At 51.6% G+C, this 20,504-nt stretch overlaps 1 protein-coding gene across 3 annotated transcripts in view; it reads right to left on the minus strand.

The window, feature by feature from the left end:
* Positions 1 to 20,504, minus strand: part of CACNA1A (calcium channel, voltage-dependent, P/Q type, alpha 1A subunit) — a 231,026-nt gene that overhangs the window by 66,928 nt on the left and 143,594 nt on the right. For 2 of the 3 annotated variants that reach the window (XM_012641499.1, XM_012641500.1), the window contains 9 exons: positions 17,079 to 17,288; positions 13,290 to 13,402; positions 11,871 to 11,983; positions 11,587 to 11,718; positions 11,237 to 11,309; positions 8,713 to 8,830; positions 8,521 to 8,588; positions 5,841 to 5,947; positions 3,882 to 4,679 (listed from right to left, as the gene is read on the minus strand). In XM_012641499.1, coding sequence (XP_012496953.1) covers positions 3,882 to 4,679; positions 5,841 to 5,947; positions 8,521 to 8,588; positions 8,713 to 8,830; positions 11,237 to 11,309; positions 11,587 to 11,718; positions 11,871 to 11,983; positions 13,290 to 13,402; positions 17,079 to 17,288 — 1,732 coding nt within the window. Of the gene's footprint in view, positions 1 to 3,881; positions 4,680 to 5,840; positions 5,948 to 8,511; positions 8,589 to 8,712; positions 8,831 to 11,236; positions 11,310 to 11,586; positions 11,719 to 11,870; positions 11,984 to 13,289; positions 13,403 to 17,078; positions 17,289 to 20,504 lie in introns of all 3 variants that reach the window. The other variant, XM_012641501.1, reaches the window with a different exon arrangement.

Below are 20,504 nucleotides of genomic sequence, written 5' to 3' on the forward strand. Positions count from 1 at the left end.
AAAAAATTTTTTTTTTAAGAGATGGAGTCTTGCTCTGTTGCCCAGGCTGGCGTGCAGTGGCACAATCACAGCTCACTGCAGCCTCCAACTCCTGGGCTCAAGCGATCCTCCTGCCTCAGCCTCCTGAGTATTGAAGACTGCAGGCACAAATCACCACTCCCTGATAATTTTTAAATTTTTTGTAGAGATGGGTTCTTGCTGTGTTGTCCAGGCTGGTCTCGAACTCCTGACCTCAAGCAACCTCCCGCCTCGGCTTCCTAAAGTGCTGGGGTTACAGGCATGAGCCACCGTGCCCAGCCACTTCCTCACTTTGAAATTGGGGGTAACAGGAGTAGAACTTTCCTTTTGTCCTGCAGACTAAAGTGATGTTCCCAGAGCTTATTTGCTACGTGACCCCCGGTGAGTTACGAAGCTTCAGTTCTTTATCCGTAGCATGGGGGTGGTAACCTCATTGAGTCACCGTGACAACTAACTGTGTTAATGAGCTGAGAGTCACAGAGGATTATTCCCAGGCCTTGAAACCTAATGGAACTGTCTTGCTGGATTTAGTACCTGTTTAGAACTGGTGACCTCTTTATCCCATCCAATTTCTCCCTCTTGGGATGCGAACGTCTATCCTACGCCCGTCCCACCATTGTATTTGGGAAACGTGCAAAGATAACTTGTGTCACAGTTTCCAGGTCCCCAGATGGAGGGGAAATTCGCCCCCAAGTTGACACCTAGCATTTCGCCCATGCCTGACAGAGGGTTGATCCGGAAGCTGAGATTTGGGACTTTTGAGTTGATGTCGTAAGTGGGTTAAGACTCTTGGGGATGTTGGCAGGGGGCGAATATATTTGGCATGCCAGACAGATGCACACTGGGGGGTGAGAGGGCAGACTGCAGGAGGTTGAATGGTGGCCCCTCGAAAGATGCGACTGTGACCTTATTCGGAAAAATGATCGTCGCAGATGGAGTTAAGTTAAGAATCTCAAGAGAAGATGATTCCTCCCGCGTTAGAGTGGGCTCTAAATTCAAGGACAAGAGAAGAGAAGGAAAGGAGAGAATGTGGAAACGGAGGCAGAGATTGGAGTGATGTGGCCACAAGCCAAGGAATGCCAGGATCGCTTTGCAGATGTAGGAAACGGATCCCATGATACGCAGCGATGTGGAGGGATACGGAACGGTGTGGATTAAAAGGCACAAATTCGAAACCAGTATTTTCCCCAACATCTCGGTCCCCAAAGAAGTTTCCAATTCTAACCTGCTTGGGATGCATTTTGAGAAATTGTGCATCCGATGAAAATCCGGTTGGGAATATTTTCTCAGTGTGTGTGTGTGTGTGTGTGTGTGTGTGTTTAAGAGAGAGATATATCCCTGCCCCAAACAGGCCCAGTTAAGTTATAATTTCAAGAAGAACCTCGATCTTTTGGCCACCACCTAAAGAGGTTGTACAGAATAATGCAGCAGTCGAGACCGCGGGGAAACTCGCAGGGACATTTTCTTAGAGGGACACCATCGTGCGCCCTTGTTTGCACAGAAAGCGTGCCTGCAAATTTTTGTTTTGTCTTGTTTTGCTTCCTCAGCCAGTTTCTGGGGGCTCTGTTTGTTGGGGAGTTTTTAACAAGCTCAGCCTGCAGAGGCCTAATATCGAACTCCAGGAGGTTTTGTTTCCCAAGTGTCTCCAAGGAAAATGCAGACGGGGAAGGAAACTTTGAAGTGGGGCCCATTCCCCCTCTTCCCCCTGGGGACCTGGCATCATCTGTCTGGAATAGGCGGCCGGTTGCATAACACAGCAACCCTCTGCCAGCTAATCGCTTTAGCATCCCCTCTGCTGAGGGCTGCGAACACCTTGCTCAGGGCACTGAGACCCAGAAGATGGTCTCAGATTATTTGGGGGTGATGATAATAGCAGCCCCCGCTCATTGCCCACTTCCTTGTGCCTCCACTGTCCTAAGGACCTCACGTATTAACTCATTTAATCCCCACAACCACCACCCCTGGATGTGGGTATTATGATCATGCCCATTTTACAGAGGAGGAGACTGAGGTTCAGAGAGACAAAGTCACCTTGCCCAGCCTTACCCAGACGGGAAAGGACTGAGCTGGACTCTGGTCCTAGGGACTGTAGAGGAAAATGGGGTGATGAAGCACTTGAGGTTGTATGTAGTGTGGGTGCCGGGGAGACTGCCAGGGGCCCACTGGGGGTACCACAAAAATCAGAGTGCTTAAGAATGAAGCTCTCCCTGCCCCCCATGCAGGATAAACTGCGAGGCTCAGAAGTCCAGCATCTCTCTTCTTGCTCCTTTTGGAGAGTGGGTTGTCATGGCGACAGATGCAGGTGGAGCTAGGATGCGAATAGCTGGGATATGAATTCTGGGGCAGGGCAGGTCTTGGCGAACATTCCCTTCGCCCAGCCGGGTCTGGCAGGAGGCGCTGCCTGGCTTCTGGGGAGCGGCAGAAGCTCTGAGCCTTGCGGATTTTTATGGGGTGTCTGGGAAAGCTCCACCCTCACTTTGGTGACCCTGGGGTGCCACTGGGCTCAGCCGCCTGGTGCAGGGATCTGGGGCCAGGGACTATCGAATTAAATGAAATTGAACGTGCTTCCGTCCACGTTTCACTGGGGCGAGGCAGTGAAAGCTAGAGATGAAGGTGGAAAGGGCAGGGGGAAGAAAAAGCGAACAAAGAGGATAAAAAAAAGATAAATATTATCGATACCCTGGAGAATGAAAAACACAGGGTGTGTCTGCAAAAAGACCTAAGGAATGACCAAAGAAGGGGAAAAATGCACAAGGCAGACCTCCGAGGGCCACCGACTTCCATCATAATAGAGAACAGAAACGTCTTTTTATTATTTTATGTTCTCGAATAAAGTTTGATCTTTGCCATTCTTCTTCTTTTTTTTAAGCGGATGAATGGCTCGTCTTGGATTTTTTTCTTTTCTCTTAAAGTGCCTCAATCTTCATGTAGTTTTATTTCCAGCAAGCACTGGAAACTTTTTTATCAGCCAAATGAATAATGCATCTTCTGGCCAGGGTGCCTGATGTGTCTATTAATACGAAAGTTAGCAGTGGCCCAACCAGCTAACGCTCTGGGGGTGAAAGTGGGGAGAATTTTCTTCCTCTGGAGAGGAGGGGACACAGGGGCCATCTGTGGGATTTGAGAAAACTGGGGCCTCATCATGCTACTGCTAGTAGCAGCCCTTAGGAAAATCCTCGCCCCCGGGACTCAGTTTCCCCATCTGCAAAAGGAAGGAATTGGAGTGGACAATCTTAAAGTTGTGGATCAAAAGATTTTTTAAAGGTGAATGAAGAAAAAGCCTAATAAAAAAAAGTAATAGCTGACACTTATTTTTTTCAAGACAGAATCTTGCTCTGTCGCCCACACTGGAGTGCAGCGGCACGATCATAGCTCACTGCAGCCTCAAACTCCTGGGCTCAAGTGATCCTCCTGCCTCAGCCTCCCAAACAGCTGGGACTACAGGCGCTCACCACCATGTCCAGCTTTAAAAATTTTTTTGTAGAGATGGGTCTCGCTATGTTGCCCGGGCTGGTCTCAAACTCCTGTAATCCCAGCACTTTGGGCAGCTGAGGCGGGAGCACTGCTTGAGGCCAGGAGTCTGACACAAAGGCCTGGGTAGCTGGGCATGTGTCATCACTCTCGGCTAATTTTTTTTCTATTTTTTTTTTTAGTTGCCCAGCTAATTTCTTTCTATGTTAAGTAGAGACGGGGTCTGACTCTTGCTGAGGCTGGTCTCGAACTCCCGAGCTCAAGCGATCCTCCCGCCTCGGCCTCCCAGAGCGCCGGGATCACAGGCGCGAGCCACGGCGCCCGGCCCTTGCTGTTCCTTACTATTGTCATCGCTACTGCCGCTGTGCGGGTTCAAGGTCGCTTCCACTTACTTCCTCCTCCGGTGTCTGCGCTCCTTGTCGTCCCTCCGCGCGTCCGCGTCGTACGCGCCGTGCCGGTGCCGCCGCCTGCGCTCCCCGCCGTCGCCCTCGCCGTCGCCCTCGCCGCCCCGCGCCGGCCGGCTGCCCTCGCGGTGCCGGGCCCTGCGCTCGGCCTTGTCCTCCGGCCCCTCCTCCCCGGGCCTGCGGTGCGCGCGGTGCCGCCGGGGCTCCCCGTCCGCTCCGGTGCGCGGCGAGCCGCTGCGGCTGTCCCTGCCGGCGCCCTGGCGGTGCGCGTGCCTCCGGCGCGGGTCCCCGGCCTTGGCCCGCTCGGCCTCGCCCTGCCACAGCCCCGGCTGCTCCAGGCCGCCCTCGCGCGCGGGCGGCTCCGACTCGCGGCCGTAGGGCCCCTCGCGGCCCAGCTCGGCGTCCCGGCTGCCCGCCCAGGGCCTGCGCGCGTCCGGCGCCGCCGGGCCGCCGGGGTCCCGCGCGCGGTCGTGGAAGCGGGCGGGCTTCCTGAGCGCGTCCTCGGCGCGCTGCTGGCCCAGGCGCTGGTCCGCCGCGGGCTCGGCCGCCCGGCTCTTGTTGGTGTTGTTGTTGCGGTTCTCCTGCGGGTCCACCACCAGCGGCCGGTCCAGGTGGGTCTTCATGTCCGGCCGCAGGTGCCGGGCGTAGGAGGCCTTCCAGCGCTCGTCGGGGTCCATCTCGCTGTACAGGGCCTCCCGGCTGGCCAGCAGGTTCTGCTTCCGCATCTCGCTGGTGCGCTGCTCCCACACGGACTTGGCCGGCTTCTGGTTTTTCTGCAGCTCCTTCCTGCCAGGGCAAGGACAGCAACGTCGGCACTGTGGCCTGGATGGACCGCTCGGGCTAATGGGCATCTCTGGGGGACTCCTGCCCTCCGCAGTCTGCTCCCTCCACAGCATCTGAGTCAGGTGCCACCCCACCTCTGCTCAAGGACCCTCCATGGCTCCCACTTGCCTAGGAGCAAAAACCCAAGTTGTCTCCGTGGCCCACAAGGCCCTGAATAATCTGCCTGTCACCTCCTTCCCCTTTATCTTCCCCTACTCTCCCCACTCCTACTCTATTCCAGCCATACTGGACTCCTTCATCTTCCCTAAATTTATCAGGCAAATTCCTCCTGCCTCAGGGCCTTTGCATATGCTGTTCCCGCTGCCTGAAATGCTCTTCCTCCAGACCTCCCCTTCCCACCCCCAGTGGCTCCTCTTTCACCTCCTCAGGCTGGGTAACCTTCCAGGTGACGCCTTCCCTGATAACTTTATTTAAAATCACAACTCTCAGGGGTGGGGGGGCAGCTGGTGGCTTATGCTTGTAATTCTAGCTGGAGGATCCCTTGAGGTCAGGAGTTTGAGACCAGCCTGAGCAAGAGCGGGACCCCAATCTCTACTAAAAATAGAAAAGTTAGCGGGGTGTTGTGGTAGGTGCCTGTAGTCCCAGCTACTCGGGAGGCTGAGGCAGGAGGATCACATGAGCCCAGGAGTTTGAGGTTGCAGCGGGCTATGATGACGCCACTGCATTCTGCCCGGGGGTGACAGAGTGATACTGTCTCTAAAAATATAAAATAAAATAAAAATAAAATCATGACTCCACTTCCAGCATTCCCTACACCCTTTCCCTGCTTTCTTTTTTTCTGTAGTTCTACCCCCTAACACAATATATACAATTTACTTGTTTATCTTGTTTATTGTCTCTCTTCCTGACTAGAATAGCTACACAAAGGTGGGATTCCACCCCCTCCCCCCCATTAGTGCTGTATCCCCAGCAATTAGAACAGTGCTGGGCACATAATAGGTGCTAACTAAATGCTTATTGAGGGAAAGTGAGCGGGAGCACAGAGGTATCTCTTCCTAAAGCCCAACCCTGTTGGGGACCACCCCCATCCCTCCCCACATCTGTAAGTTGGAAGGAATGGAGGCTGAGGAGCTGGGTAGCATCCCAGGGGGTGGGGACACTTACACGGCTATGGACATGTTGGCCGCAGACAGAGGACTCACTTCTGCCACCTCCTTGGCTTTCTGTAGGGCGAGTTTCTGGTTGGCTGCCTCTTCTTCTTCTTGTTCATCCTAAAAGGCACATGGGACCCCTGTTCACAAAACGCGAATTAGGCCTTGGGGCCTCACGTCTGACCCTACTGCTGGGGAGGGGCAACATCTGAAATATTTCGAAACAGATTTGGCCTGAGCGTTGGCCAATCGGAACCGAGGCCCCCGGCCATACTGGGCACCTGATATTGGTGACGTGTATTGCTACCCCCTCTATGTAGGGGCTTGATGCCTGGCCCATTATTGACCCGGTTTTAACACACAGCCGGAAGAAAGCAAAAAGGAAAAGAGTCCCTTCCCGTCCCATGATGAAGATTTTCCTGCAGCCCGTCTCAATGAGCTGAAACGCAACATGAGGATCTTCTCCTCACTACGATTTCTGAGCCATCTGAACTCTCTGAACTGACTTTCAAATCCGCCGACTGGCCTCGAACACAGGAAAGCCTGGTGTCCCACGGCCTGCGCCACGCACTGCCAACAGCCCCCAGTAGGTGAACCAGGAAAGGAACCGATGTTCCCAGCCCCCACGACAGGAAGGCAACGGGAGGGGACAGCAGGACGTTTGGGCCGCAGCCAACTGCCCAGGGCGCTGCGCTGGTGGTTAGGTTCAGAGAGGGGGAGGACAGGGGGAGATGTCTTAAAAATACATACAGAAAAAGACGTTTTTGGACTTTAGATCCTTCTTCCGCCTTCATGCAGGGCCTCATTCGTAAAACAGAAAAGCCAACAAAGAAAAAGCAAAAACGAGAAAGAAATGGCCAGAAACGAACCCACCCGCGAGAAAAGTCATGCGGTTGTAGCAGGCAGCCCTGCCCCTCTGCTTGCATTCTCTGGGGCGAGAAGCAACCTTGCCACCTCAGAAATGGTCAGAGCAGGACACCGTCAGCGACAACACAGAGGGGGACCCTGCTGGCACCCCGCTCTCAAAACAGGGCCTTCCCTCCCTCCTGGCACCACGCCCAGCATTTCTCAGAGCCAAGTTGCTAAACCAGTTGCCTCAGAAACACTGAAAATGCAGATTCCCAGGCACCTAACGCTCCCCCCACAGAGCCTGGAATCTGCATTTTCAACACGCTCAAGTTTAAGCAACCAGGGCACGGCGGTTCAGAGCACAAGTTCCAGACCCAGATGGCCTCGGTTCAAATCCCAGCTCCTCTACTTCCTGCTGTGTGACCTTGGGCAAGTTTCTTAACCTCTCTGTGCTGCACATTCCTCATCTAAAATTCCAACTCTCCCTGACTTTCTCTACTACACTTTTTTTCTCTTTTGCACTTATCACCATCTGAGAAGCTATGCGTTTTTACGAATTTATCTTAGTTCTTGTCTGTCTTCCCCGACTCGAATCCCTGTTCCACGAGGGCGGCAGTTTTTGTCTCTTTTGTTCACTGTTGTGTCCCTGACTCCTAGACCAGGGTCTTGGTCATAGTAGGTGCTCAATAAATGCTCGCTGAACGATGAAATCTGTAAAATGGGGCTCAGAGAACTCGCCTCCTGAGGTTTCCATGAGGATTAAATGACATCAAAAAACACAGCACGGTTGGGGGGCGGGGCTTAGCAGGGTGCCTGTCACATAGTAAATGCTCAAGAAATGTTTGTGGGATAAACGGAAGGAAGGAATATGGATCCACACCTCCCAGGACAGAGATGAGCTGGCTGGCCTTTCTCTGTCCCCTTCTACTACACTTCCCAGTGTCCCCTCTCTCCTGCATCAGCCCCTGAGGACGGGCTCTTGGGACTTGGATGAGCTCACGGCTGGATGAGCCACGCCAGCCGGCTCCACGGGTGGCTGGGCTTGTGGCCGTGTGCTTAGGATGGCGGAGACTTCCGCTCCCCGCCCCAGTCGGAGCTGGGACTGGGAAACTCTCTCTCCCTCCCGCCAGGGCCGGCAGATGGAGGCTTGGCAACGTCTGCTCAGTTCTGTCTGGTTCGTGAACATGTCCTGAGCACCTCAAGGCACTGGGGACGGGGCCGGGAAGCCGAGGGAGACCCCAGGGCTGGCAGGAAGACCCTGTGCATGTTACGCATTCTCTTAATTAGATGGGGCCCTTGGGGACAGGCTTGGGCCGAACTGTGGCTTGCTCCCAAGATGGTGGCTTTGGCCAGCGGGAAGCAGCAGAAGGACAGAGAGGGAGGGCGGGGGCATTTATTGGCCACGCCATCTGTGCCTTGCCAGGATCTGGGTCCTCTAAGGTCACAGGGCCTCCAGCTCTGGCTGGGTTCCCCAAAACATCACTCCCCGTCACACCCTTTCGGGCCTAGGGTGGTAACAGTGTCCACTAGCCTGGGGGCTGTGATGCCACTCCTTGGAGGCCCTGCCTACTCCCTATAAATGGCCCTTCAGTGGAGTTTGCCATCTGTTTCCTGCAGCGACCTTGCTGCCTTCCCCCTGCCCACTCCCTCTGCTGTGAGATCGGCTCGATTAGGGAGTGTCTGTCTCCGGGAGGGGGCGGGTGGAGAGGTGCCTTCTCCCCGGCAGGGCCGCATCTGGGGCAAAAGCTCTGACCCTGTTCCTGTGTCCCCACCCCCACCGCCGTCCTGATCTGCCACGAGCAGGTGGTAACTTTGCCAGAGAAACATTCTCCCACCGCCTCCACCTTGGTGAGCTCCTGCGCGTTGGCCAGATTGTCCACAGCGATGGCCAGGAACACGTTCAGGAGGGTGTCTGCAAACGTCCGAGTCAGGGAAAGCAGCCACTGGAGGCTCCCTGGGTATCTGGTCTTCTGTTACCTTCCCCTCCTGCTCTGCCGGAGGCCCAGGCTGTCCCCATCTCCCCCCATGAAGGATACAGTTCCCAAAGAGCGTCAGCACGATGAAGTAGATGGAGAACACCATGCCACCCTGCACGCCGCCCTGGGACTTGATCCCGTCATACATGACCTCGTTCCAGTCTTCGCCCGTCAGGATCTGAAAGGGGAGGAATGAAACACACAGCCAACCCCCTCTCAGCCGCGGGCCCCTCGGGAGACGCAGCTGTGGAGCCGGGATCTGCCTACCCAATCCCCAAGCCCGGGAGGTCTTCAACAACCCTGCCCTGGTTTGCAGAGCCAGCCTCCTTGTCTTTGCGAGTGGGAAGGGCTGACCCTACTACATGGAGGGACTCTTAGCCTGGCTTTTAGGAAAACGTGACCCTGGGGGAAGTCACAAACCTTCCTGTAACTCTGTCTTCTTTGATGTGCTAAGGGGAAGAGACACCACAGCTCTCTCTCCACCATGTGAGGACACAGTGGGAAGGCGGCAGTCTGCAAGCCAGGAAGTGAGCCCTCACCAGGCACCAACCCAGCTGACACCTTGATCTTGTACTTCCAGCCTCCAGAACTTTGATAAATAAACGTCTGTTGTTTAAACCACCCAGTCTATGGCATTATTTATTAAAAAACAATTTTATTTTTTTGAGACAGGGTCTTGCTCTGTCAACCAGGCTGGAGTGCAGTGGCGCGATCATAACTCACTGCAGCCTCGAACTTGTGAGCTCAAAGGATCCTCCTGCCTCGGCCTCCCCAGTTGCCGGGATGACAGACATGTACCACTGCACCTGGTTTAGTCTATGATATTTTGTTCTGGCAGCCTGAGACTTAAGCCAGGATTTTAATATTTAACCTGCATTCCACACGTGGTCACAGCGATGACTAAATAAGCTACTACAGAGAAAGCACAAATGTGAGCACAGGGCCATGTTTGGGGGTCCCCTGAGTTGGGCCCTGAACCAAAGCTTCAAGTGCATGTGGTTTATTTGGGAGGGGTGATCTCAGGCGTCCAGGAGGAGAAGGAGGGGAGAGGAGAAGGGACACAGGGAAGGGACGGCGGAAAATAAAGGGTACGTAATCAAGCGAGTTTCTGCTGTGGGTAACCGGGGCTCAGGCCTGCCGGGGAGCTCTGGGAGTCGTTGCACCTGCGGGTGGGGGAGCTGGGCTGTTTATTCACCGAGGGCTTCTCCTTTGGGAGGGTGCAAAAAAGTCTACCGGTACTACTAGATTGCTGTGCCCAGGGGCAGGGCAGGTGCTGGGGACCAAAGAAAAGCTCAGTGGAAGGATGAGGCGTTGGCAGACAGAAGTTTTGCTGACACGCATTGAAAGAACCAGGGGATATTCGAACAGCACCTACATGCTCCTTAAAAAAAAATCCGATTCTCTTCCTTCTATCCATATTTCCATGAGGACAAAGTACATGGAAAAGAACTTGAAAAAAAACCTAACACACTAAAGCAGGGTTTCTTAGCCTTGGCATTGCTGACATTTGGGCCTGGATCATTCTCGGGGGGGGCACGTCCTGTGTGTTTGAGGATGCCGAGCAGTGTCCCCGGCCTCCCCCACCACGTGCCAGTAGCACACGTCCTCCCCCCGTTGTGACAACCAACGATGCTTACAGACGGTGCCACCTATTCTTAGGGGACAGAAGAGCCACTGGGTGAGAACCTCTGAGCTAGAGATCGATGGGGAGTGATCAGTACTACTAATAATCACTCATGGGGGGCGCTCAGAACTTCCCTCCAAGCATGGCCTCCTCTCCAGCCCCCTGTCTAGGGGTCTTATTTAGAAACTGCCTCCCCAAGAGAAGGGGAGAGTGAAGTCACATTTCCCACACACTCTCTGTCCCCCAGAGAGAAAGATTCCATTGCAAAGGCTCTGGGGGTCCCAGCTGGGCCAGTCCCAAGCCTCAGGGCATGTGCCCACATGGGTGCAGAAGCTGGTTTGGGGTCACTGCTCAAGGTCAATCCCCTTGCCCTGGATCGTGAGACCGGAGTGTCTTCATCTTTGCTGGGTGTATCAGCCACGTGTTTTATTTTCTGCATTCTGAGCCTTTGGCATCTGGGGACTTGCTTACCCTGGAGGAACAGCCTCTCCCAGCACTAGCCAATTCTCAGAGGTAGCGAACAATTTAGCTCCTTTATCTCCAGGCCGCTATCCACCTGTCCTAATCACCTCAGGGCCAGGTACCTGACAACTAGGGACAGCCGTGTGCCCCACAGGCCACTGCAGTGATCTGGACTGGCCAGTCCTAAGCTTGCTTACCCTGCCTTGCCCACGTTTGCTCCCCTCCTTCTAACCAACCCTGGTGTCTCCCTGTGTGGCCCTGGGAGGTGTGTGCGTCCCCTCTCTTGGGATCCATGAGGACAACAAACTGTCTTTTCAATGACATTAGTCTCCTGATCCGTTGGCCTCACTGGATCTGAATAATAATAAAATCTGCGTTTTCAAACAGCATGAAAGAGCAAGGGAGAGAAGGAACAGTTCGGGGAAGTCGCTGGGACGCCAGGCAGGCGCTTTAATCTTTGATACTAAGAGGTGTCAGCCCACGGGGTGGAGGCCGTACCTGAAACACCGTCATTATTGCTGCGGGAAAAGTGTCGAAGTTGGTGGGAGGAGTCCCTTCATCGAAATTAAACCTGCGAGGAAGACACAGACTTTTCACGTTGGCCGCACCCCAGGTGATCTGAGGGCTTGGTTTATTCAGCATCCCGTTTCCAAGGAAACGTCTCCATCATCTCTGTCTCCAGGACACACCTGAGTGGTACCCAGGGCCTCATCTGTCGGGGTGACTGCAATGGCGTGTCCATGTCAAGGGGAGGGCACAGCTGGCGTGGTGGAGGGGGGCGTGGGTCTCCGGGTGCCCTGAGCCTGACCCCAAGGAAGCAGAACTAGAAGAGTCTACCGAGTACTTACTGGCCACCGAAGAGTTGCATTCCCAAAAGGGCAAAGACGACGATGAACAAGAACAGGAGGAACAACAGACTGATGATGGATTTCATGGAGTTGAGAAGAGAGACGACCAGGTTTCTGAGAGAGGCCCAGTACCTGCCGACAGAGGCCGGCAAGGGGTCAGGCCAGGCCGGGGAGGCAGGAGCTGGGAGTCAGCCACCAGGCACGAAGCCCCCCACCTTCCCGCCTTTCCCACCCTGTCCCCATCCCCACCCCCGCCGCCACATCGAGGAACCCCAAAGACTTACTTTGTGACTTTGAAAATACGCAATAACCTGAGAGCTCGTAACACGCTGATTCCAAAGGATGTGCCAGGTTTTATGACGGCCCAGATGACTTCGAAGATGCTTCCAATGATAACCTAGAACAGAAGACCTGGTCTCACGTCCGGGGGCAGTGTCTGGTCTCTGGAACTTGCAGACGTTTCCCAGGTGCCAACCTTGCAGGAATCCAACCCAACTCCTGCCTCCAAATGGACGCAGGGTGAGGGGTCCATGACCTCTCATTGCTTCCTTTTTAATTTATTAAGCGCTCACCCAGACCTAAGAATTCCCGAAACACACATAATTACTAAGCGAATGCCCATGCAACGTCAAGAATTAGGACGTGTCAGCACCCTGGAAGATTCCAGAGACCCTGGGACATAACCACCATCCCGAATTTTGTGATAACTATTTCCTGACCTTTTAAAAAAATTGAGGTGAAATTCATATAACATAAAATTAACACTCGTAAGTGCGCAATTCTGTAGCGTTTAGTGCATTCGCCATGTTGTGGAACCACTGCCTCTTAGCTGGTTCCAAAACATTTTCATCACCCCCAGAGGAGGCTCTGTCCCCATTAGCAATCACTCCCCACTCCCTCCCTCCCCCAGCCCCTGACAACCACTAATCTACTTTCTGTCTCTATGGATTTGCCTGTTCTGGACATTTCATAAAAATGGAATTATGCAATATGTGACCTTTTGTGTCCGGTTTCTTTAACTGAGCATAATGTCTTTTAGGTCCTTGCCTTTTTAAAGTATCCAAGTATCATCCCTAAATAATATAGTTTAATTTTGTCCATTTGAACTTTGCATGAGCTGTACGGATTCATTTTGTCAGTGTCTGCTTCCTTTTGTGCAATATTATGTGGGTGAGATTCACCCCTGTCGTGGGGTGTGGCTGCTGTTGCTGGCCTTGCATTGTGGATACGCCACGACTTACTTATCCATTCTACTGCAAAGGGATACTTGGGTATTAGTGCTTGGGACTCTTACAAGCAAGGCTGCTCAGGGCATTATTTTATTTTGTTATAGTTTAGAGATGGGGTCTCTCTCTGTTGTCCAGGCTGGAGTGCAGTGGCATGATCATAGCTTACTGCAGCCTTGAACTCCTGGCCTAAAGTGATCCTCCTGCCTCAGCCTCAGGAGTAGCTGGGACTACAGGTGCATGCTGCCATACCCAGCTAATTTTTCTGTTTTTTTGTAGAGACGGGTCTCACTCTTGCTCAGGTTGGTTTCGAACTCCTGAACTCAAGCGATCCTCCCACCTTGGTCTCCCAGAGTGCTAGGATTACAGGTTGAGCCATCATGGCCGGACAACCTCTCCGCTTTAGATGTCCCCACGTATCAGCCATTCTAGGCAAGAGCTGGAGAGATAAACTTCTTAGAAACCCAGAACACTTACCCCACAGTCAAAGCAGTTGAAGGAAGAGTGGAAGTAAGGCCGCGTTCCAAGCCCGTACATTTTTATAAACATTTCGGACATAAAGAGTCCTAAGAAAATGAATTCTGCATAGTCTAGAAGGGAAAAGGAGGAAATAGGGAGGAGGTTAGGCTTGCTAGGGGTAGGGGTTCCAGGTGGCTCTGACTTTCCGTTTAATACCAATCCTGTCCCTTGCCTGGTGTGGCAGGCAGGGAGAGAGTCTTTGGTGGACTTGGCCAAAGATTACGCAAGCCTTCCTTCCCATAGGCCTCAGTTTCCTCTCTGTTAATAGGAAAGAGCAACAATTGTTCCCTACCCTCCAAGCAACCAACCGAACTCAGGCCAATCTTAAAAGGAGTGGGACAGAGTTCAGCAGGTCCGCATCTTGTAGTTTTTGCTCTGGTTCAATAAGAAGGGTTGGATGTAGGTTACTGCCAAGGACTTTGATTTTGTATTGACTGGTAGGTTACTGGGTGCTTGTTACATTGAAAAACGAACTAACTGGCTAAGCAACAAAATAACAATGGCCCATGCATGGCCCCATGGTGCTAATGTGTCACGATCTAAGAATTATGCTTAATCAACTTTTGCGTGCCTGAGCTCCCACGGAAAAAAAGAAATAGAAATCATAATGATGTCCTATTTGTAATCCCAATGTTAGGTACTTGGTTGCACCACAGGCAACCGATCTAAGGCATGGCTTTTCTCACAACTTGGAAAACTTATCCAGTGTTCCCTGGAAATACTGTCTTACTGGTGATTTAAAAGTCTTGAACAAGACAAAGCCTTTTTTATTTTTTTGAGATAGGGTCTCACTCTGTTGCCCAGGCTAGAGTACAGTGGTGTCATCATAGCTCACAGTAACCTCAAACTCCTGGCCTCAAGTGATTCTCTTGCCTCAGCCTCCTGAGTAGCTGGGATTCCTGGCGTGCACCACCACACCTGGCTAATTTTCTACATTTTGTAGAGACGGGGGTCTTGTTCTCACTCTTGCTCAGGCTAGTCTGAAACTCTTGGCATCAAGCAATCCTCCCACCTCAACCTCCCAAAGTGCTAGGATCACAGGTGTGAGCCACTGCGCCCAGCCAAAGCCTTTTGTTCTCTGATGAGAAAGCATAAAAGTGCAAATGCCCCAGGGAGGGGTAAAACATGGGTATTTATTTGCTCCAGCAAAGAAATAGCTGATGTTGGGTTCTTTCTGATAGGGCACTTTTGGCCAGGAAAGAAGATGAGGTGTTAGGAAGGGCATGGGTTCTCTCTTAATGCACAGGAAGCAGAGGTAAGGTGGGTTTCCGAGGGGAAGAAAGCATGTAGAAAGGAAAGAACTCCCAAGAATCTCACCGTTATTGTCCACAAAGCTAATTCTGTTTGATGGTTGCTACAGTTTGAATATTTATGTCCCCTCCAAAATTCACGCTGAAACTTCACTGCCAATGCAACAGTACCAAGAGGTGGGGCTTTGAGGAGGTGACTCCGTCATGAGGGTGGAGCCCTTGCGAATGGGGCTAGGTACCCCTGTAAAAGGGTTTGATGGAGGAAGTTTGCCCCTTTTTCCCTTCTGCCTTCTGCCACGTGAGGACACAGTGCTCTTCCCCACTGGAGAGTACAATGTTCAAGTGCCAACCCCACCAGACAACCAAACCTGACAATGCCTTAATCTTGGACTTCCCAGCCCCTAGAGCTGTGAGAAAACAAATTTTTCTTACTAAATTACCCAGTCTCAGGTATTTTGTTACAGCAGCACAAACTAGGACAATGATCAAGTGTGTTTGCTACATCATGCTTTCAAGAGGTGTTTTGAACTGACCGTCAAAGTCCTTTATGCTCATTTCTCATGGACACCTCTCCTTAGTGGAAGGACTCTAAGGAGCTCCTAATGTCTGGGGGAAACGCCAGGGTCTCTAGGACCAAAATGTCAGCAAGGGAAATCGGTTCCTAACATCTGGTGCATTCCAAGAGCTACCAGAAGAAACTCTGGGAGTACTGAAGAGTTTCTGAGGTCTTGTTCCCCAGTTACCATGGAAACATGATAGCTAGTGATACACAAGGCCTGAAAGAATTACTTATCCATAGCACTGTTGGGTCTGGAAGAACTTTTGGGACCATGGAATCTAGTTTCCACCAAGTACAGATAAACAGACTGAGACCCAGAGAAACTACACTTCACTGATTCTAAGACATACGTTTTTGTTAACATTTCGACATCTCTGGAGTTAAAGTATATCTTAAAATTGGCACGTCCTAGCTTAGAAGGCAGCATTGTTTTATTTCTTAGTGGCACATACAATAGAAGACTGCCTTATAATTGAAGATGTCTTTGATCAGTGGACGATGGTAAAGACTTGTCCAAGGTCACATGGTATTTAGGGGCAGGGGAGGCTTTGAGAATTCAGGTCACCTGGGTTCAAATCCCGGCTTTGTCACTTACTAGCTGTGTGACCCTGGGCAAGTTACTTAACCTCACTCTGTCTCAGTTTTCTCAACTGGAAAATGGAAACAATTAGAGGACCTTTGTAGGCATAGGGGTCCCAGGCTGGATGTCCCAATCCCCTGTTCCTGAACCAGGACAGACTGTGCAAGGTGATTAGTGGGGAGAATATAGGAGGTTAAAAATAGATTATTAGAGGAAGTTAAAACGAGAAGTAAAGAGTCCTCATTTATAAGAGACTCCAGAGGGACCAAAATGCAATTACTAAGGTTGGAACTAGGTCAGGGTCTCGGAAGAACTGGTCCCTGAGGGGTGTCCTGGGGGTGGTGTCAGCCAACGTGACTGGGAACAATGAGGGTTACAAGAAGACAATGACCTGGACTAGGCTCTTGGGGCCTTCTAGGTCAAAGACTAGACTGTCTCTTACAGCTGTTCTAAGTCAACTCTGAACCAGGTCAGAAGGGCAGTGAGTAAGTCAGATAAACCAACAGATGTAGGACGACAGCAGCCGGTAGGCAAAAAGTCCTCACTCGTGGCCCACAAGCCAGAGCTAGGGCATCCACTTGCCCTCCTCACTGCCCAGTCTCTACTCTTGTTGATTCCTCAGAGCTCTTTACTTTTCAAATCTTGGTCCAATGTCTCCCCATTTTTTTCTGCTTCTCCTCACCCTCAATATTGATATCATCTCCTATTAATTCCCGGAATCTGGGAGTAGGCCCAGAGGGCAAAGCCTTGAGGGTTCTGGTACCCACCAAAGGAGCAAGATGCTGTCATACTTATTGGAGGGGATGTTCTAGGAATGAATAAGGAAGCAAAAGGTACAGGAGAGGAAGTACGAAAGCAGCGGAAGGTTTGAAAGAAGAGGGAAAAGCAGACAGTCAGAAGTAAAAAGAGAAAATGGGGACAACATATAAGCCACTCCCTGTTTCTAAGGCACCCCCATCTCTTAACCATAAATTATTTTAACATTCCCAGAGATGCCTATAAAAATTATATCTATGTTTCTGTTTCTATCTGGCTGTCTTGTGTTCGCTGCTTTTTTCTGTCTCTCTTCCAATATCCCCTTCACCAGCACCTCTATGCCACTCTCCTAGAAAGGGATCACAGGAACATTTGGTGGCCTGAATTCCAGGTCCCAGCTCTCAGGCCTGAGGAAGACGGGCTCCATTGTTGTGGCAGCAGCAACACTGGTCCCGGTCACAGTTGTAGACATGGCCAAATGGAAGGGACGACTCAACGAAGACCAAAGGAAAGAACACACAGCACCAGAGAAAGAGAAGCAGAAAAAAGGGCGTGAGGAAGGGATCAGGGAGCCGGCAGGGGTGGGGCCCGGCTGTACTCACAAAGGAAGTCGGAGAGCCACTCGGGCTGGTTGTAGTGAACGATAGCAACACACAGCGTGTTGAGGGCTACCAGACTGAGCACAGTCCAGTAGAAGGCCTGAGTTTTGACCATGCGGCGGATGTAGAAACGCATCCTCCTCTCTTTTTTGTGAAAAAAAGTCGAGTTCTCCAGCTTGGCACTTTTAATGCTGGCTCGGGCGAAGGGAGAACCTGCCAGGGAAAGGATGGAGAAAGTCAGGCTCAGTCCGGTTCCCGGCCAGGGAATCCATTAGCCTCTCCAGCAAGTCCTCTGGCCCAACGGAACCGCTGTGACCCCTGGGCCTGGCTTTGCAGAGATGGAGCTAACAAGAAGACGATGTCCCTGAAAATAACAGAATTGGAATTAACCAATGAGAACTCAGGATGTCAATGGGGAGGCTGATGGTGCTCTATTGTAGGGCCAATTTCCCATGTTCCCCACTCCTACCCACATCTGATGTGCCTGAGGGTCACATCACAGGGCATGATGAAGCAGGATCCTCTGTTCAGGACCCCTGATGCGGGGACACGCAACAGAGCTGCACAGAGCACACTTCGGAGAGGATGAGGTGTGGATGAGACCCTCATTTTCCTTGACTGGTTCGCTTGAGCAGTGCTCACGAGGAGTGAGCCAGTGTGTCCTCTGCCTGCACACATCTTTGCTCTTAAGCATTTACTGAGTACCTACTGTATGCCAGGCTCTGTCTCAGGTGCTCAGGATACATTAGGTGACAGAGCCCTGCCCTCCTGGGACTGAGACATTCTAAGTTGGGGAGACAGAGAGTGGACATGCTAAATAATTCAATTAACAGTGTAATGGAAAGGCAAAAGTGGTTGGCGGGGGAGAGAGAACAGGTGAAGGCAGGTCGTGCAGGGCCTGGCGGACCACAGGGAGGACTTTGGCTTTCACTCTGAGGGAGGTGGGAGCCATGGAGGGTGCTGAGCAGAGGAGGGACACACCTGACTAAGGTGTTCACAGTCCCCTCTGGTGCTGCAGGGGGAACAGACAGTGAGAGGCAAGAGCTGGAGCTGGGGGACCAGGCTGGAGGTGACGACACCGGTGCAGTCAAGCAGCGATGGGGACTAGACTTGGGTGGTGGCTAAGCAGGAGAGTGGCTGGACTTGGGACATACTATTTAAGGTAGATTCCACATTTGCTGATGGATCAAGTGTGGGTGTCAGAGAGAGGAAACGGCCCCAGTTTTTGGTGAGTCCCTGGAGGGATGAAGCTACCACCGAATGGGACGGGTTTGCGGGGAGGTTCAGAGCTCAGTTTTGGACACAATGAATCCATCTTCTAAAATACCTCTTCTTGTAAACCCTCAATTGCATTCACTTCTTTATTGTTCTTCATCAGTTCATTCATTCCTTTGTTCATCATTCATTCATTCATTCATTCATTCGTTTGTTCCTCCATTCACCCATCCATTCGCCCATGCACCCATCCATTCGCCCATGCACCCATCCAGCACGTTTATCGAAACCACCCCACTTGCCAGGCACAGGACACAGCAAACACCTCGAAGGAAGCCACTTCCTATTAGCAAAATTCTCAGCAGAGATTTCAAGCTGGCACCCCATTAGCTATAATGGCTCATACTAGGTTTGTGAATGTTGAAATTATCAGTCCACGTTTAAAAACGGGGAGATTTTTCCACGAAACTCTGGATTTTGGCTTCCCTTGAATGAATACGACAGCTGATGTCTACGGAACATTTAGCAGGCACCAGGCACTGCGGGGAACACGTTTTACATGATAAGATACTTGCTCCTCCTTGCAGCCCTAGGAAGTAGGGATCACAGCCGAGGAAACGGAGGCTGAGAGAGCTTGAGAGGGGGCCCACTAACCGGATAAAAAGTGTCGAGATGGTTTGGAGCACATGTTCTTGGCTACCATACCGCATTCCTGGAACTTGGGGTCCCGAGGAGGTATGCTTCCACCCGGCAGCAGTCGGCCAGGCTCGATGGCTGTGGCCTCCTTGCAGGAACACCCCTCCTCTCGGCCCAAGATCCTTCCCTCTTGTCCATAACCTGCTCAACCCCAGGGGTGGGTCCTCATGGCCCAGCCCAGTTGGGCATTTCTAGTCCCTGCGGCTCCCAAAGATGTGCCTAGACCTGCAGGTCTCCAAAGGACTTGGCAAAGAGGAATGGGACCCGCAGGTGACTCGGGAATCAGGATGTTCCACAGGAAGAGAAAGAGAGAGACATATCATGGCAGGCAGGAGGTCCCTGGCCCCTACACCTACTGGAGTCACACTGCAAACCTGGCTCCATCACCAACCAGCAAGTCACCTTGCGTCTTGGGTCTGCAACACCTCCACCTGCAAACTGAGGACAACCACACTTCCTATCTCGTATGGCCACTGAGAGGCATTTATAAATGAGTTAATATATCTTAGCATGATGCCTGGCACAAGACGATTACTGGATGTAATCTCCTACTGCAACCTCAAGAGCTGAAATCAAGACTCAGTTCATGTGCCAATCATGGAGGAAGTCTGTCCTGATCACCCGGCCTGGAGACACATCCAGCAACAGGTATACCCTTCATTGGGAAGGGGCAGAGAAATGGACGGTAACTGAACACATACTAGGTGCTATGCCCCATGCTAGCTAGGTACTATCACTTCTATTAATTACTTTTTTGTTTTTAAGAGGCAGGTTCTTGCTCTGTCACCCAGGCTAGAGTGCAGTGGCGTCATCATAGCTCACTGCAGCCTCAAACTCCTGGGCTTAAGCGATCCTCTTGTCTCAGTCTCCTGACCAGCTGGGACTACAGGTGCACACCACCATGCCTGGTTAATTTTTAAATTTTTTGTAGAGATGGGGTCTCGCTATGTTGCCAAGGCTGGTCTTGAACTTCTGAGCTCAAGCGATCCTCCCGCCTCGGCCTCCCAGAGTGCTGGGATTACAGGCATGAACCACCGTGCCCGGCCCATGTGCACAATTGTTAAAAACACTGTATAAAGTTACCTTCGGGCATATAAGGTATACACGAAACAAAATGAATTTCATGTTTAGACTTGGGTCTCATCCCCAAGATATCTCATTATGTATATATGCAAATATTCCAAAATCTGAAAAAGTCTAAAATCTAAAACGCTTCTGGCCCAAAGCATTTTGGATAAGAGATACTCAAACTTTACTATAATTTCTTAACCATCTCCTCCACCCCTTGCTGAGCATGGGGGTTGTTTCTGTTTTTTACTTTTATGAGCACCAGAAACAATACTACTGAGAAAAGGCTGGGATACAGATCTTTTGCACACGTGAAGAAATGGTTTTGAAGTGGAAATGCTAGGTCAATGAGTATCAATATCTATAATTTTATTTTTTGGAGACACGGTCTGTCGCTGTTGCCCAGGCTGGAGTGCAGTGGCATCATCATAGCTCACAGCAACCTCAAAC

This window comes from Propithecus coquereli, unplaced genomic scaffold (assembly GCF_000956105.1).
Source record: "Propithecus coquereli isolate 6110/MARCELLA unplaced genomic scaffold, Pcoq_1.0 Scaffold164, whole genome shotgun sequence".
In the NCBI taxonomy this organism is placed as follows: Eukaryota; Metazoa; Chordata; class Mammalia; order Primates; family Indriidae; genus Propithecus; species Propithecus coquereli.